This window comes from Dryobates pubescens, chromosome 39, assembly GCF_014839835.1.
Source record: "Dryobates pubescens isolate bDryPub1 chromosome 39, bDryPub1.pri, whole genome shotgun sequence".
NCBI lineage: Eukaryota > Metazoa > Chordata > Aves > Piciformes > Picidae > Dryobates > Dryobates pubescens.
The window spans coordinates 1,883,175-1,898,828 of NC_071650.1; the positions used below are offsets into that span (position 1 = coordinate 1,883,175).

At 55.6% G+C, this 15,654-nt stretch overlaps 1 protein-coding gene across 1 annotated transcript; it reads left to right on the forward strand.

Annotated features, from left to right (window-relative positions):
* The first annotated feature begins 1,452 nt into the window (after window positions 1-1,452).
* On the forward strand, window positions 1,453-14,251 carry CEP68 (centrosomal protein 68). Its single transcript, XM_054177227.1, has 7 exons — window positions 1,453-1,524; window positions 7,059-7,487; window positions 8,505-9,953; window positions 11,804-11,926; window positions 12,562-12,658; window positions 13,161-13,304; window positions 14,111-14,251. Exons 2-7 carry the CDS (start codon window positions 7,104-7,106, stop codon window positions 14,140-14,142), a joined length of 2,229 nt encoding a protein of 742 aa, XP_054033202.1. The 5' UTR covers window positions 1,453-1,524; window positions 7,059-7,103; the 3' UTR covers window positions 14,143-14,251.
* The last annotated feature ends 1,403 nt before the right edge of the window (window positions 14,252-15,654 follow it).

A 15,654-nucleotide genomic window follows, 5' to 3' on the forward strand; every position in this document is an offset into this window, starting at 1 on the left:
TGTTTTTGTGATTCTGTAACATCTACATATCACTGTCTAAACATCCACTAGGGATTTCAGCTGGTGTGTGCTAGATTTGTGGGAATGCCTCTGGTACCCAACCTTGCACAACTTTGTAATAAAGAAATGCTTGCTCCTTAGTGTGAAACCCAGCAGTAAGGAGTTGGGTTCCTGATTTGACACTGTCAGCCTGCTGAGCAAGCCTGGGATATGTTTGTTTTGCTACCTCGTGGCCTAAAGCTGGCAGCAATGGCATTCATGAAATGCTTTATCAGATAATTGACCTCTAGGAAATCTCAACATTATCTAAGCTAAGCTCCAAAAGCAGATGATGCAGACAAAAATACAGAATCAACCTACAAAAACAAACAAGTAGGAAGGTTTATATTTTCTACAGGACATAGAGTTGTTAGGGTTGGAAGGGACCTCAAGGATCACCTAGTTCCAACCCCCCTGCCATGGTTTGGACAGAAGGGTCTGGCCTGGTAGAAACCCCAGAGCAGACTGTTTCAAAGCACAGCATGAAGATCTGTGTAGTGAGGATCCATTGTAGTGAGGTGGGGGGTTAGCCTCTTCATCCTAGTTACAAGTGATAGGATCAAAGAAAATGGCCTAAGTTTGCTGCACCAGGGGAGGTTTAGGTTGAACATGACAAAAAAACTTCAATGAAAAGATTCTCAAAGCCTGGCACAGGCGGCCCATGGAGGTGGTTGAATGCCCACCCCTGGAGGTGTTTCAGAGAGGCAGAGATGTGGTGCTGAGGGCCATGGCTTAGCACCAGCCTTGGCAGAGTTAGAGAATGGTTGGACTGGATGATCTTAAAGGGCTTTTCCATGATTTTCTGTGACCCTGTGATGTACTCAGAAAGCTGCCCGACCACACACACGACCAGCATCTGCTATCTAGCCCCTGGACATACTCGCAGCCTGGCCCCAAACCAGACTCAGCTACGTTGGAATAAGCTCTTTCTCCAGGATGTTATCCCAGAGAGGTTGTGGAGCCTCTATCTCTGGAGGCATTCCAAACTTGCCTGGAGACATTCCTATGCGGTTTACTCTGGGTGATCCCGCTCCAGCAGGCTGGTTGTACTAAATGATATTCAGAGGTCCTTTCCAACCCCTGCCGTTCTGTCATCCTCTAAAGAGGAAACACCCTCAAGTTACAACGAGTTCAAAGACAGCGGCGATGACACTGCTCCGGCAAGGGGCACAGCCGAAGGGTGCTCCTCGAATCCCCGGCGGCAGGCAGCTAATTTAACCCCCACACTGGAAGGACCGGGAGCGGGGCGGCCGAGGCTGAAGGCAGCGCCGGGAACGAAGCCAGCAGCGGCGCGGCCAAGGCTGGGAGCCGGGCAAGGCTGGGGGCCGGCTCGGGGCGGCCGAGCGGGTCAGGGCGGCGCCACTGGCCCCGGCACCACGCTCCGCTCCCGTTGGCTGCCGGGCCGCAAGGGCGCCCGTGTGACGTAGCATCCGCCACTCCCATTGGCTGGGATGCGGGGCCGGGGGTAGTGGCGGCTGCCGCTCGGTAAGTGCGGGCAGGGTCGGGCCGGGCCGCAGCGCGACGCGATAGGGACCCGGGGGGGGTCGGAGAGGTCGGAGGAGCAGCTAGCTCCGAGGCTTGCCATGGCCTCTCGGGATGCGGAAGGGAACGGGGTAGAGGGAAGCGGGAGGCTTTCCCGTTAGGAGTCCCTCCCCGTTACTCGTGGCGTGTGGCATCCGTGTCTCCAGCAACTTGGGCATAATCCCCCAGCTGTGGTGCCTCTTTGGCTTTGTTGCCTTTCTTTCCGGGCATTCTTTGTTTATCTGCTATTTTGGTTTTGGCTGAGGAAAGACTTTCCGGACAGCAAAGTGTGCAAGAAAAGGCAAAAAAGCAACCAAACAGAACCCCAACCTCCCAAAACTCTGTGATCCTGCAGGCCTCAAAGGCAAAGGGCCATGTGCTTGTTCCTCAGAATAACCCCCCAGCCCTCCCCAGTAAAACCGGAGCTGCGGGAGGTGGAAACTCCTAGCAGTGTCTGCTGCTCTTGTTGAGGTTGCCAGCCAAGCGGTACCTACCTGCCTGCCGGCGGTGGGACCTCCCTCGTCGGAACAGGGCTCCTGTTGTCTGCTGGGGTTTTATGCAGCTCTTGGCAGGGAGCATCCTTTGGATGACGTAAAAAAGTTCAGGGATCGCTTTCCTTGAGTGGACCTTTCCCACTTGGGATGAATGAAACGGCCACTGTCTGCAGCCATCAGCTAAAGAAAACAGTCACAGGTCTGTGTGCCGCTCCGTCTCTGGGGAGACGATGGAGGGCTCGGGTGTAGCTGGCATCCCTGTCCCTTTTTCCTGGGGTTTGAAGGCCAGTGGAAAATCTCCACTATGCCTGAAGCTGTGGGTGTACATCCCTCTTGAGAGCTGTGCCAGTCCTGCCCAAAGATTTGGGCTTGCTTCTTCCCATCTCGATGCATTTGCCACCGCTGGCAACCCGGGCTCTGGATTGTTCTGGTTTTGTCAGAAAATGGTGAGAAACCTCCTTTGCTTCCTAGATCCTCTTGTAGTTGGGGTTTGTGCTTAGTGGCATTGGTGTTTTCACTCTGTTTTTAAAGGTTGTGTGTGCCTGATGGTTCTGTGTACAGCGTGTGTGTGACTGCTTCACCTCTATCCAAGTGCTTTTTGGGTGTCTGCTCTCCCTGAAATTAGAATCATAGAATTGTCAGAGTTGGAGGAGACTTCAAGGATCATCTAGTTCCAGCCCCCCTGCCATGGGCAGGGACACCTCACACGAGATAACACTGCTGAGAGCCACATCCAGTCTGGCCTTAAAAACCTCCTGGGGTGGGGTTTCTGCCACCTTCCTGGGCAACCTATTCCAGTGTCTCACCACCCTCACGTTGAAGACCTTCTTCCTAACATCCAATCTGAATCTACCCACTTCTAGTTTTGCTCCAAAATTAGTTGAAAATAGCTGTCTGAGTTAGAGACTTTGAAAACACAGTGAAATCCGGGCTGTCCCCTTTTAATATCCTTATAAATGGTGGAATACACAGATTGGCTCTTACTTGGCGTGTTGTCAGGGCTCCTGGTTTCTCTCTAGCTTCCAGGTAGCTTGTGGGGACAGAATGACCCTGTGGAGGACATTTGCTTTTTTGTTAAAGGTGGATGGCATCACAGGGGTGTGTGGCACTGCCTGCTGCCTCCCCAAGATCGACAAAAGAGTCTTGGGAGTTCAGTCAGTACGTTGAATGCTGGCTGAATGACACAGCACAGAAGGCTGTGGCCAGCAGTGCAGGGCCTAGCTGGAGGCCTGTGGTTGGTGGTGTTCCCCAAGGATCAGTATTAGGTCAAGCTTTGCTCAGCATCTTCATCACTGACCTGGATGAAGGGACAGAGCAGACCCTCAGCCTGTTTGATGATGATACAGAACTGAGAGGAGTGGCTGACTCCCTCAGGCTGTGCTGCTCTTCAGCCAGACCTGGACAGGCTCAGAGCTGGCCAGAGGGAACCTTATGAAGTTAAGGAGGGCATCTGTAGGATCCTGCACCTGGGGAGGAACAATTCCCTGCACCAGGACAGGCTGACCTGCTGGAGAGCAGCACTTGGGAAAAGGACTGAGGAGTGCTGGTGGCCAAGTTTACCATGAGCCAGCAATGTGCCCTCCTGGGCAAGAAGGCTGATGAGATCCTGGGGTGCATCAAGAAGAGTGTGGGCAGCAGGTCAAGGGCATTTCTCCTCCTCCTCTACTCTGCCCTGCTGAGGTTACACCTGAAGTACTGTGTCCAAGCTCTGGACTCCTCAGTTCAAGAAAGAGAGGGAACTACTGGAGAGAGTCCAGTGGAGGGCTATAAAGATGCTGAGGGGACTGGAACAGCTCTCTTATGAGCAGAGGTTGAGAGACCTGAGGCTTTTTAGCCTGAAGAAGACTAAGAGGATCTTCTCAAGACTGAAGAGTGCAGGTCAAAAGGATGGGGCCAGGCTCTTTCCAGGGGTGCCCTGTAATAAGACAACAGTGGGCACAAACTGGAACACAGGAGGTTTCACTTGAATGTAAGGAGAAACTTTTCCTGTGAAGGTGCTGGAGCCCTGGGACAGGCTGCCCAGAGAGGTGGTGGTGGAGTCTTCTTTGTTTGGTGTTCAGTAGTGAGTGAAGTCATCGAGTGGGTGAGTCCAGGTGTGGGCAGGGAGCATAAAGAGAAGGGGGCAAGTGGCGTGGAGAGAACCAGGGGCAAGACCCTCAGCAGCCAAGACACCACCCAGAGAAGCTCAGCCCCAGTAAGGAGGCTCAGCCAGCACCCGTGGATGAGATTGGAGGAGTCATCAATCAGAGCCCTAACAACCGGGGGGCCACCAGGCCCCCCGGCCTTTGTTGTCACCACCACCATCACCCAGTGTGCAGCAGGGGCACTCACCAGTGATGAGAGGAGGATCCCTCAGCCCAGAATGGGCTCAGCTTAGGGCTTCTGCCTTTCCTGGGGGGGATTAAAAAGGGGAGTGGGTGGGGAGGGCCAAGTGGCCACACCTGGGGTGGGAGGGGACTCCAACAGAGCCCAGGTGCTGTGGGATTTGAGGGGCAAGGGGGGAAATGGGGCAGGTGAGGGACTTTGAGGGTTTCAGGTAATGATAGAACTAGAGGGAGTGGGAAAAAAATAGAAATGGGAAGCTTCAGAGTGGATGTTAGGAAGCAATTCTTCCCCATGAGGGTGGTGAGACACTGGAATGGTTTGCCCAGGGAGGTGGTGGAGTCCCCATCCCTGGGAGTTTTTCAGGCCAGGCTGGATGTGGCTGTGAGCAACCTGCTGTAGTGTGAGATGTCCCTGCCCGTGGCAGGGGGGTTGGAACTGGCTGAGCCTTGAGGTCCCCTCCAACCCCAACAATTCTATGATTCTAAAACAATTTTGCAGTTTGGGCTGGATGTTAGGAGGAAATTCTTCACAGAAAGAAAGATTGGCCCTGGGAATGTGCTGTCCAGGGAGGCGGTGGAGTCCCCATCCCTGGAAGTGTTTAAAATAAGAGTGGATGAGGCACTTGGTGCCATGGTTTAGCTGATTAGATGGTGTTGGGTGATAGGTTGGACTTGATGATCTTGAAGGTCTTCTCCAACCTGGTTGATTCTGTGATTCTGTTTGGTGTTCAGTAGTGAGTGAAGTCATTGAGTGGGTGAGTCCAGGTGTGGGCAGGGGACATCAGGAGAAGGAGGCAGGGGGCATCAAGTGTGGTCAGCAGGTTGAGGGAGGTAATGCTCCCCCTCTGCTCCACTCTGCTGAGACCCCACCTGGAGCTCTGTGTCCAGCTCTGGAGCCTCTCTTCCAGGAAGGAGCTGGAGGTGCTGGAAGGGGTCCAGAGAAGGGCCAGGAGGGTGAGCAGAGGGCTGGAGCTGCTCTGCTCTGGAGACAGCCTGAGAGAGTTGGGGTTGTGCAGTCTGGAGAGGAGAAGGCTCCCAGGAGACCTTCTTGTGGCCTTGCAGGATCTGAAGAGGGCTCCAAGAAAGCTGGGGAGGGAGTTGTGAGGGTGTCAGGGAGTGATAGGACTGGGGGGATGGATCCAAGGTAGAAGTTGGTAGATTCAGATTGGCTGTTAGGAAGAAGTTCTTCCTCATGAGGGTGGTGAGAGCCTGGCACAGGTTGCCCAGGGAGGTGGTGGAAGCCTCCTGCCTGGAGGTGTTTCAGGCCAGGCTGGCTGTGGCTGTGAGCAACCTGCTGCAGTGTGAGGTGTCCCTGCCCATGGCAGCGGGGTGTGGGACTGGCTGCTCCTTGAGGCCCCTTCCAGCCCTGCCAGTTCTGTGGCGGTATGACAGGGTCTGTGTGGAGGGCTGGCAGAGCTGCGGGCCGTGCCGCGCCAAGTGTCCGCCTGCTGCACCCCGCGCTCCGCTGCGCTGCGCTGCGCTCTGCCGGCCGGCAGGGCCCTGCCCCATAGCAACGGCCGCGGCGCGGCTGGGCGGGAAAAGCGATCGCCTCAAAAGGGCTGAGGGCGGGCGGCAGTCCCGGCGGTGCTCCCTGCTCCCAAGCCTTGTTTCGGGGCACTTGCCGCATTAATCACTTTTTATTTCTTTCTTTTTCCCCGTTGGTTGGTTAGGGTTTTGTTTTTTTTTTTTGCCTTATTTTTGGGTGGTTTTGGTTGGTTCGTTTGGGGGTTTTGTGTGGTTGGTTGTGGTGTTTGGTTTTGGGGGTTTTGGTGGTTTGTTTTTGTGTTTTTTTTGTTTTAATTTAATTTCTTTTGCGTTTGAGTTCATAAAAGTCATAGAAAATTGTTCCCTTTGGAAAAGCCCTCTCAGATCATTGGGTCCCACCGTGCTCTTCACTCTGCACCCAGGCTGGTGCTGCGCCATGTCCTTCAGCACCACAGCTCTGCTTCCTCAAGACGCCTCCAGGCGTGGGCATTCCACCACCCCCCTGGGCAGCCTCTGCCAGGCTTTGGGAATCCTTCTCATCTTCAACCTAAACCTCCCCTGGGGCAACTTGAGGCCATTTCCTCTCATTCTATCGCCTGATATCAGGGAGCAGAGCCCAAGCCCCACCTGGCCCCAGCCTCCTCTCAGGGAGCTGTAGAGAGCAAGGAGGTCTCCCCTCAGCCTCCTCCGCACTGACCACCCCCAGCTCCCTCAGCTGCTCCTCCCCAGCCCTCTTCTCCAGACCCTTCCCCAGTTTCTTTGCCCTTCTCTGGACACTCTCCAGCTCTTCAATGCCCTTCTTGGAGTGAGGGCTCCAGAACTCAACCCAGTACTGAAGGTGTGGCCTCACAAGTGCCCAGCACCAGGGCACAATCACTTCCCTGGTCCTGCTGCCCAGACTGTTGCTGATCCACGCCAGGATGCTAGTGGCCTTCTTAGCCACCTGGGCACACTGGCTCATGTTCAGCTGACTGTCAGCATCCCCAGGTCTTTCTCTGATGGGCAGTTTTCATCCACTCTGCCCCAGGCTTGGAGTGTTCTTGGGGTTGTTTTGAGCCAAGGGGGCTTGGACTGGAAGATCTCTAGAGGTTCTTTCCAATCCCTAACACCCTGTGAGCCTGTACCCAGTATCTGTACTTGGCATGGAGGTGAGGAGTCACAGCCAGTTTCCTCTAGCATGTGTTGTGTCTTCCAGGCAGCCCAAGGCTCGGCGGCATCCTGCAGACGGACTTGTGTCCTGATGGCTGTAGATGTTGGGAAATCACCTTCTAGAGCCTCCCTGAGTGGGGTCACCGAGAGCCATGGTAGATGGGACTGCACAGAGGTGGAGATGGACCACCCTCAGCTAGCAGACAGCCTGCACCAGCTTCTGGGTACAGAGAAGGCCACATCCTGCCCACAGGGCACAGAGGGGCTGGCAGTGAGCGGATGCAGTCGCTTGGCCACGGCTGCCACGCAGGGAAGCTCAAGCTACCACCCAGAAGTGTCTCCAGCACCTGCACCCAGACTGCCCAAAGCAAGGGCAAGCCTCCCAGAGACAGAGACTTCACTTCACAGAGCCACTGATGGTGCTGATGTGCCTCATCATGGGAGCCACTGGTTCCTCTCCTCCTCGGAGCAGCAGGTGAGCAGGTTGCACGCACAGGTCTGGCTGCATCACCAGGAGGTCCCAGGCAAGACTGGCACTGGTTTGTCCAGGCTTCTCCTAGCAAGGGCTTTCCATTTTTAGGCTTGATCTTAGCAAGATGTTCTTCACAGACAGAGAGATTGGCCATTGGAATGTGCTGCCCAGGGAGGTGGTGGGGTCAGCCTCCCTGGAGATGTTTAAGAGGAGCCTGGCTGAGGCACTTAGTGCCTGGTCTGGTTGATTAGATAGGGTTGGGTGATCACTTGGACTTGGTGATCTTGGACATCTCTTCCAACCTGGCTGATCCTGTGATCTCCTCCAGCCAGAGGCTGCTCTCCCCAGCCTTGGGCTAAGCTGCACGGTGGGGAAGGGCTTTGGGCCCTAAGGCATTGCTTCTGTTCATAAATTCCTAGAATGGTTTGGGCTGGAAGGGACTTTTAAAGATCATCCAGTTCCAACCCCCTTGCCTTGGGCAGGGGCACCTCCTACTAGCCAAGGTTGCTCAAGGCCTCATCCAGCCTGGCCTTAACACCCCCAGGGAGGGGGCATCTGCAGCTTCCCTGGGCAGCCTGTTCCAGAGTCTCCCCATCCTCACTGGAAAGAACTTCTTTCTCATCTCCAGTCTAAACCTGCCCTTCTCGAGCTGCAATCTGTTTCTTCTCATCCTATCACACAAACCATTGTCAAAAGTCCCTTCCTGGCTTTCTTGTGCCGCTGCAGATCTTGCAAGTTGTTTGGAATGGGGCTCCTTAAATCCGAGCCTCTTGCTGCCAGCTGCCTGGCACAGCCTTCCAAGCCCCTGGGATACCTTTCCTTAAAGGCAAGCCCCACTCTGGGCTCCAGGCAGCTGCCTGCCGTCCCTCCGGCATAGCAGAGCTCCCTGTCCAGCTTCTCCTTGGGCAGGCCCAGGGCTGGGCTGTTTTTCCTCCGTGTGCCAGCTCAAAGAAGCCTTTTGTCCGGGTGCTGTGCTTCATTTCACGCATCTCTCTCTCTCTCTTTTTCCCCACCCTGCAGCAGGGGAAGGCATTGGGCTGTTGGGAGCCGGCGTCCAGCCCTCCCAGCCGGCGCAGCTCTGCAGAGGAGGGCATCCTTGCTGGCAGCTGCCACCGTGCTCTTGCCGGCCCGGGCAGAAGATGGGCAGATCAATCCTCAGTACCCTCCACCCCAGAGCTCCTGCGTCCCCCAAGCCCAGCCAGCCCCGAGGGAGCCCTGCGGAGCCGCTCTGCGTCGTGCTTCTCGGCTCTGTCTTCGGAAGACCAGGGGCTTTCTGCGGAGCCCTCCGGGAGCCTGCTGACCAGCACGGCCCTGCCTTCTCCCGCAGCCGCCTCCCCCCGGGAGCTGTGCTGCGGCTGGGGTGGAGCAGAGGGCAGCGCGCTGCGGCTGTGCAGCTCCTTCAGACCTGCGCTGCTGGGCGGCCGCAGCGCCGCGGAGCGCGTCCGGGAGGTGTCGTCCTACCAAGCCAACTACTGGGCCTGCGCCATCCCGGACTCCTTGCCCCCCTCCCCGGACCGCCGTTCGCGCCGCTGGGACCCCAACAAAGAGTACGAGGACTTGCTGGATTATGCTTATCCCCTGAAGCCAGGGTACAGGCTGGCAAAGGTGCCTGAGCCTTTCCTCCACGACTCGGGAATAGGCCTGGACAGCTTTTCCGTTTCCCTGGAAGGTACCTCGGCTTCCACCAGCGTTTATGGCCGAAGTGGGCAGGCTGAGGGAAGTGGAAGAAATGGACATCGTAGGTTCGTGGCCTCTGCAGAGAGGTGCTCCACCCCAGGGCCTGGGAAGAGAGGCTGCTCAGGAGCTAGCTTGTGCTGTGAACCTTCACCTATTGCAAAAGAGTTTTCCTTCACAAGGAGAGCTTCCTCTCTCTCTCCTAGAGGTCCTGCTAAGGCACTAACGTTGGAGTCAGCCGGGCTGGGTTCACCTGGCCCCCCTGCTGCAGATGGGAGGAGCTGGCATGCCAGAGCCAGCTCTTTCCCAAGCCACAAAGGGCAGCTGAAAAGCACCCATAGGTTTTTGCCTACCACAGGGGTGCTCCCCCTGAGGAAAGAATGGGATGCTGATGAGGAATTTCTGTCCCTGCCTCCAAAACTGCTGGAGCTGGAGGGGCTGGCTCAGTTCCTGTCCAGCCTTTCCCTGACCGTCAGGATGCCTGTGCACGCCCGTGGGAGCCCCTCACTCACTCAGCCCCCTGTAGCCAGGGCAGCTCTGGGGCACGAAGCTTGTGGCAGGGACAGAAGAGGGAATGTTGGGGATCTGGGGGGGCTGGGGCCCCCCTGCAGCTCTCACCAGCCCAGCTGGGAAAACACTGAACTCTGTGGCCAGAGCCACAGGGATCCTCTGCGGGGCCTGACTCTGCAAGCTGGCCTCAGGGACACCTTGGATGGGACATGCCTAAGTGAACCACAGGGCAAGGGGCACCCAAAGAAGAGCCAGGAGGGCGAGTCCCTTGCACAGTGCCTTAAGGTAAGGCTGAGGTGAGGAATGAAGTTCATTATGGGAAGGCCTCAAGTTGCATTTGGTGCCTGGCAGCAAGGAGTGACATGCAGGGGGCTCAGCAGAGCAGAGTTCCTTCTGGTGGAACTGGAGCCCATCTTGCTTCTGCTGGGGCTCAGCATCACAGAGTCAGGGAAATGTTTGGGTTAACAGAGCTCATCCAGTCCAACCATCAACCCAACTGTGGTGACTGAACCATGGCCCCAGGTGTCATGTTCACACCTTTCTTGAACACCTCCATGGGTGGGGACTCCACCACCTCCCTGGGCAGCCTGTGCCAATCCCCCTCCACTCTTGCAAGAAATAAAATTGTTCCTGATCTCCAACCTAAACCTCCCCTGGGGCAACTCGAGGCCATTTCCTCTCGTTCTGTCACCTGATACCAGGGAGAAAAGCCCAAGCCCCACCTGGCTCCTGCCTCCTCTCAGGGAGCTGTAGAGAGCAAGGAGGTCTCTCCCCTTAGCCTCCTCTACTAAACACCCCCAGCTCCCTCAGCTGCTCCTCACCAGCCCTGTTCTTCAGACCCTTCCCCAGCTTCCTTGCCCTTCTCTGGACTCCTTCCAGCCCTTTAATGTCCTTGGAGTGAGTGCCCCAGCACTGAACCCAGCACTGAAGATGTGGCCTCCCCAGTGCTGCATACAGTCCCTGCTGGTCACACTGTGTTGGGGGGTTTGAGCTCTTTGTTGACCCTTGGGTTCCCCAGCTCAGGGCTGTGCATGTGCAGGGAGAAGGGAACAGGGACTTTCCAAACCACACCTGTTAGTGTCCCTGCCCTGTCTTGGTTGCAGACTCTGGTGGGTTGAAAATTTCCCCCTGCCCTCAGCATAAACTTGCCAGGCCAGCTGAGCTGGAAGCAAATGAAGCTGTGCTTACAAAGCAGAGCTCCAAGCTAAATCTGAAATGCAATGAATGTGTACAAACCAGACAATAGTTACAATTTATGAACCACACAAGAACCCCTCAGGACAAACCAGGGAGCTACTAAGAGCTTCCCCACTCCCTGCTCCCTTCCCTCCCCCCTGTACACATGGGACAAGAGAAAGAGCAGCCCCAGCAAAGCAATGCAGCCAAGGTCTGCAAAGCCAGAAGAAGCCAGAGCCAGCATCTGCTGGAGCAAGGAAGCTGCAAAGAGAGAGTGTACAAAACTCAACTTTCATTTTTATTCTCTGTCCAATGGGATTATTTAGCCCTGGTACAGGAGGGATCTGGAGGTGCTGGAAGGGGTCCAGGAAGGGCCAGGAGGGTGAGCAGAGGGCTGGAGCTGCTCTGCCATGGAGACAGACTGAGAGAGTTGGGGTTGTGCAGTCTGGAGAGGAGAAGGCTCCCAGGAGACCTTCTTGTGGCCTTGCAGGATCTGAAGGGGGCTCCAAGAAAGCTGGGGAGGGACTTCTGAGGGTGTCAGGGAGTGATAGGACTGGGGGGGATGGAGCAAAACTAGAAGTGGGGAGATTCAGATTGGCTGTCAGGAAGAAGTTGTTGCCCATGAGGGTGGTGAGACACTGGCACAGGTTGCCCAGGGAGGTGGTGGAAGCCTCCTGCCTGGAGGTGTTTCAGGCCAGGCTGGCTGTGGCTGTGAGCAACCTGCTGCAGTGTGAGGTGTCCCTGCCCATGGCAGGGGGTTGGAGCTGGCTGCTCCTTGAGGTCCCTTCCAGCCCTGACAGTTCTGTGATTCTATGACCTTCCCACTTTTCACATCCAATGTGATTTATTTACATTCCACCACTTGCTGTTCAAGATGTGTGGAAAATTTTCCAGGCACAGCCTGAGACTACCACACAGACGTAGCTCAGTGACCCCTCTTGGTTTGCTTTGTCAAGCAGACGTTCTGCTGCCAGCTGGAGGAGCTGATCCATTGGCTGTACAACACCGTGGAGGCTGCTGGCAGCTGGCAGCCAGCCTGGCCCCACGCCGGAGGTGTGAAGGCCTTGCTGCACCACTACCTGGTAGGCATCACCGCTGGCTTCCCTCCCTGTCTTGGGTGCTGTGGGCAGCAAGCAGCATGAAGCAGAACGCTGCTGGCGTGCTGCAGGGGGTAGTGCAGGAGGCACCACGTGTGCAGAGCCAAATCTGGCAGCTCCAGGAACCTGCTCAGGACATGCCTCTCCCTGGGCAATGCAGGTGCATGGTCCTCATGCTCTGCAAGGGTGAGCTGAGGGCTGGAGCTGCTCTGCTCTGGAGACAGCCTGAGAGAGTTGGGGTTGTGCAGTCTGGAGAGAAGGCTCCCAGGAGACCTTCTTGTGGCCTTCCAGGATCTGAAGGAGGCTCCAAGAAAGCTGGGGAGAGACTTCAGATCGTGTCAGGGAGTAATAGGACTGGGGGGGAATGGAACAAAACTAGAAGTGGAGATTCAGATTGGATGTCAGGAAGAAGTTCTTGGCCATGAGGGTGGTGAGAGCCTGGCACAGGTTGCCCAGGGAGGTGGTGGAAGCCTCCTGCCTGGAGGTTTTTCAGGCCAGGCTGGCTGTGGCTGTGAGCAACCTGCTGTAGTGTGAGGTGTCCCTGCCCATGGCAGGGGGTTGGAACTGGATGGTCCTTGAGGTCCCTTCCAACCCTGCCAGCTCTGTGATTCTCTTCCCAGGAATTCAGGAAAGATGTGGCCAAGCACCAGAGCCTGACCAAGAGTGTGCTGGAGAGGGGAGAAGCTCTCCTGGACTGCCTGGCAGCAACTTCTCCAGGTGAGAAGGAGCCCTTGAGTGGCGCTGGCTGTGGACACAGCTGGTGATGCTGGCCATAACATCTGCCCCTTGGCATCCCTGCCCCCCAAGTGTGTGGGGCAGGGGAAGCAGTGGGGCAGAGTTGACCATTCAGCATCTGTGTGGGAATGAAGAGGGACTTAGAGCTCCTGGAGACCTGGAGGTGACTTGGAGGTTGAAGGAATCCTTTCTGAGCACTTTCTGCTGTGCTGTGCCTTGGCCATTGCCTTGTGCCATGCCCATGCATCATGGCTGATGGATGGATGTGTTTCTGCTTCTTATGGAGTCCCTCCTGAGGTGTTTTTTTCTCTCTTAACCGTGGCATGGGCAGCTGGATCACAGCTTGGATGGGATGGAGACCAGCCTATTATTTCTGTTACTTGGTGTTCTTCAGAAGCCTGCCTGGGCCAGGGGAACCCTCTCGTGCTGCTCTTAGAGACACTGAATTGTCACCTTACTACCACTCTCCTCATCCCTTTTCTAGCTCTGAGAGACACTCTGGGCTTGATTGTGAAGCAGTCAGAAGAGCTGGAAGCACATGCAGAGCACTTGTACGAGTCTGTCCTAGCTACTGTGGGCCAGGACAGGGTGGAAGATGAGGAGGGCACAACAGAGAGCTGCTCAGTGGGTAAGCAGGGGGGCACTGGTAGGGAGAGGGAGGGCAGCATAGGAAGATAAATTAGCAAGTAGTGTGCATCAGGACTTGTCATTAACTCATTTCATCTGATGCCTGCAAAGCCTAAAAGCAGCAGAAAGCAAAGGGGATGGCAAAATTGCTGCCCCAGCAGCTTGAAGTGTGCCAGGGAAGAGCAGGGTGTGGGTGAAGCAGCAGATGAGAGCCGTGGCAGCTCCTCAGAGAGACCCCGGGAGGGTCAGCAGCCCAGCACAGACAGCTGCTCTGCCAAAAGCACTTGGACAGCAGGGGAAAGATGGAAGGGGCTGGGTTTGGGCTGAGAGGTTTTGTGGGTTCATTGCTCTCTACACCTCCCTGAAAGGAGGTTGGAGCCAGGTGGGGGTTGGGCTCTTCTGCCTAGTGATAGGGTGAGAGGAAATGGCCTCAAGTTGCCCCAGGGGAGATTGGAGATTAGAAGAAAGTTCTTCACTTGAAGGGGTCTCAAAGCCTGACTGAGGCTGCTCAGGGAGGTGGCTGAATGCCCACCCCTGGAGGTGTCTCAGAGGGGCAGAGATGTGGTGCTGAGGGCCACAGAACGGTTGGACTGGATGAGCTGAAAGGTCCAAGCAAACCGAGTCTGTGAGTCCGTCACTAATGGGTTCTTTTTAATTGCTAAATAGAGATAGCTGTGTCCTGTGCACTGCTTAGCATGTCAGAGGTGATTTCAGTGCAGCGTGGAGGGGTGGGTGGGCTGTCGGTGTTGCCTTGTGTGCTGGCTTGCAGCCAAAGCACAGCAGCGCCTTTCCTTTGTTGTCTTTCAGGTGCTGCCTCTGTCAGACCTGGGCTCGGTTGAGCCCATTCTGGGATGGCTGAAAACTCCAGCAAGCACCAGAGCACCTCTTCCACAGGGGCCCAATGCCTGTGATCACTGTTTGGAGCCAGCCAGCCCAGGCTGGTTTCAGGGTGGGTTTGTTGTGTTTAACAGTGGCCAGCTCTAGGTCTGGTTAAAGGAGCTGAGTGGGCTGGGGAGGTTGGGGAGGCTCCAGCTGGCTTTTTCTTTTGGTTTGGGGGTTTGGTTCTTTTTTGGGTTTCTTTTTTTCAATGTAGCTTTCCTTGTTTGTTTTCAATTGGAGTGGCCTGCTCCAGGTGTTAGCAAAAGGCCAGGGGCAGGCTGGTTTTGACCTGTATGCTCCACGGTGTGCCATGCAAATTGCTCCCCAGTAAAGCTGTGTGACTTTAAGAGCAGTGTCCTCACCTCTTGTTTATGCTCTTCAGAAAGAGCAGCTTGAAGCCAAGAAATAGCAAACTCCTCCTGGTTCTTGGGTGCAAACTGACCTCTTGTTTATCATCCCTGCTGAAGCAGGGCCAAGGTAACTTTCGGTTCTCTTCTGCATAAACACCGCGAGGCAGTGTTCTGTGTGAACCTCCACAAACAGCTGAGCATGCTCAGGGGGGAGCCAGGTGAACTATGAGCTGCTCCCAAGTGGTGTCTGCAGGAGCTGTTGGTTTCCCTGGGCAAGCAGCTGCACTTTTCACCTCCTAACAGCTTGGTGCAGCTCACCACTGCTCACAAGATGTTGGTACAGGCTTTGAAAACCCTTTCCTGCAACAGAAAAGGGCATCTCTGAAGCTGCAGAGCAAGGTAAGTAGCCAAAAGAGAAGGCTCTGAGGAGACCTTGTGGCCTTCCAGTATCTGAAAGGGGCTCCAAGAAAGCTGGGGAGGGACTTTTGAGGGTGTCAGGGAGTGACAGGACTGGGGGGGATGGAGCAAAACTAGAAGTGGAGATTCAGATTGGATGTTAGAAGAAGTTGCTGCCCATGAGGGTGGGGAGACACTGGCACAGGTTGCCCAGGGAGGCTGTGGATACTCCCTCCTTGGAGATGTTCAAGGCCAGGTTCAGTGAGGCCTTGAGCAACCTGGGCTGGTGGGAGGTGTCCCTGCCCGTGGCAGGTGGGGATGGAACCAGATGATCATTAGGGTCCCTTTGAACCCAAACCATTCCCTGACCCCATGGGGCCTGCTCTGCCTCCAGCCTGAGGCCCACAGACTGGCATTTCCCAGCACTGTAACACAGGAATGGTTTCATGGCATGGCAGGGGGGGAAGGATGAAGTCAAATAAGCACCCAAGAAGTGGTGTAGCACAAGCTGGTTTTGCAATGCTTTTATTACTGTATATATTAACATTGGTTTGGATAGTATGTAGCAGGCATCTTGACATTTAAGTTCATTTGTGCACTTCCCTGAAGGGAAAGATCTCTCACCCTCAACACACCACCACCACCACCTCTCTCCATCCTGCTCGGCTCCCTGGACCTCAGCAGCACTCACAGCTCCCTCACAGCGGCTGCCCTTACTCCATAATG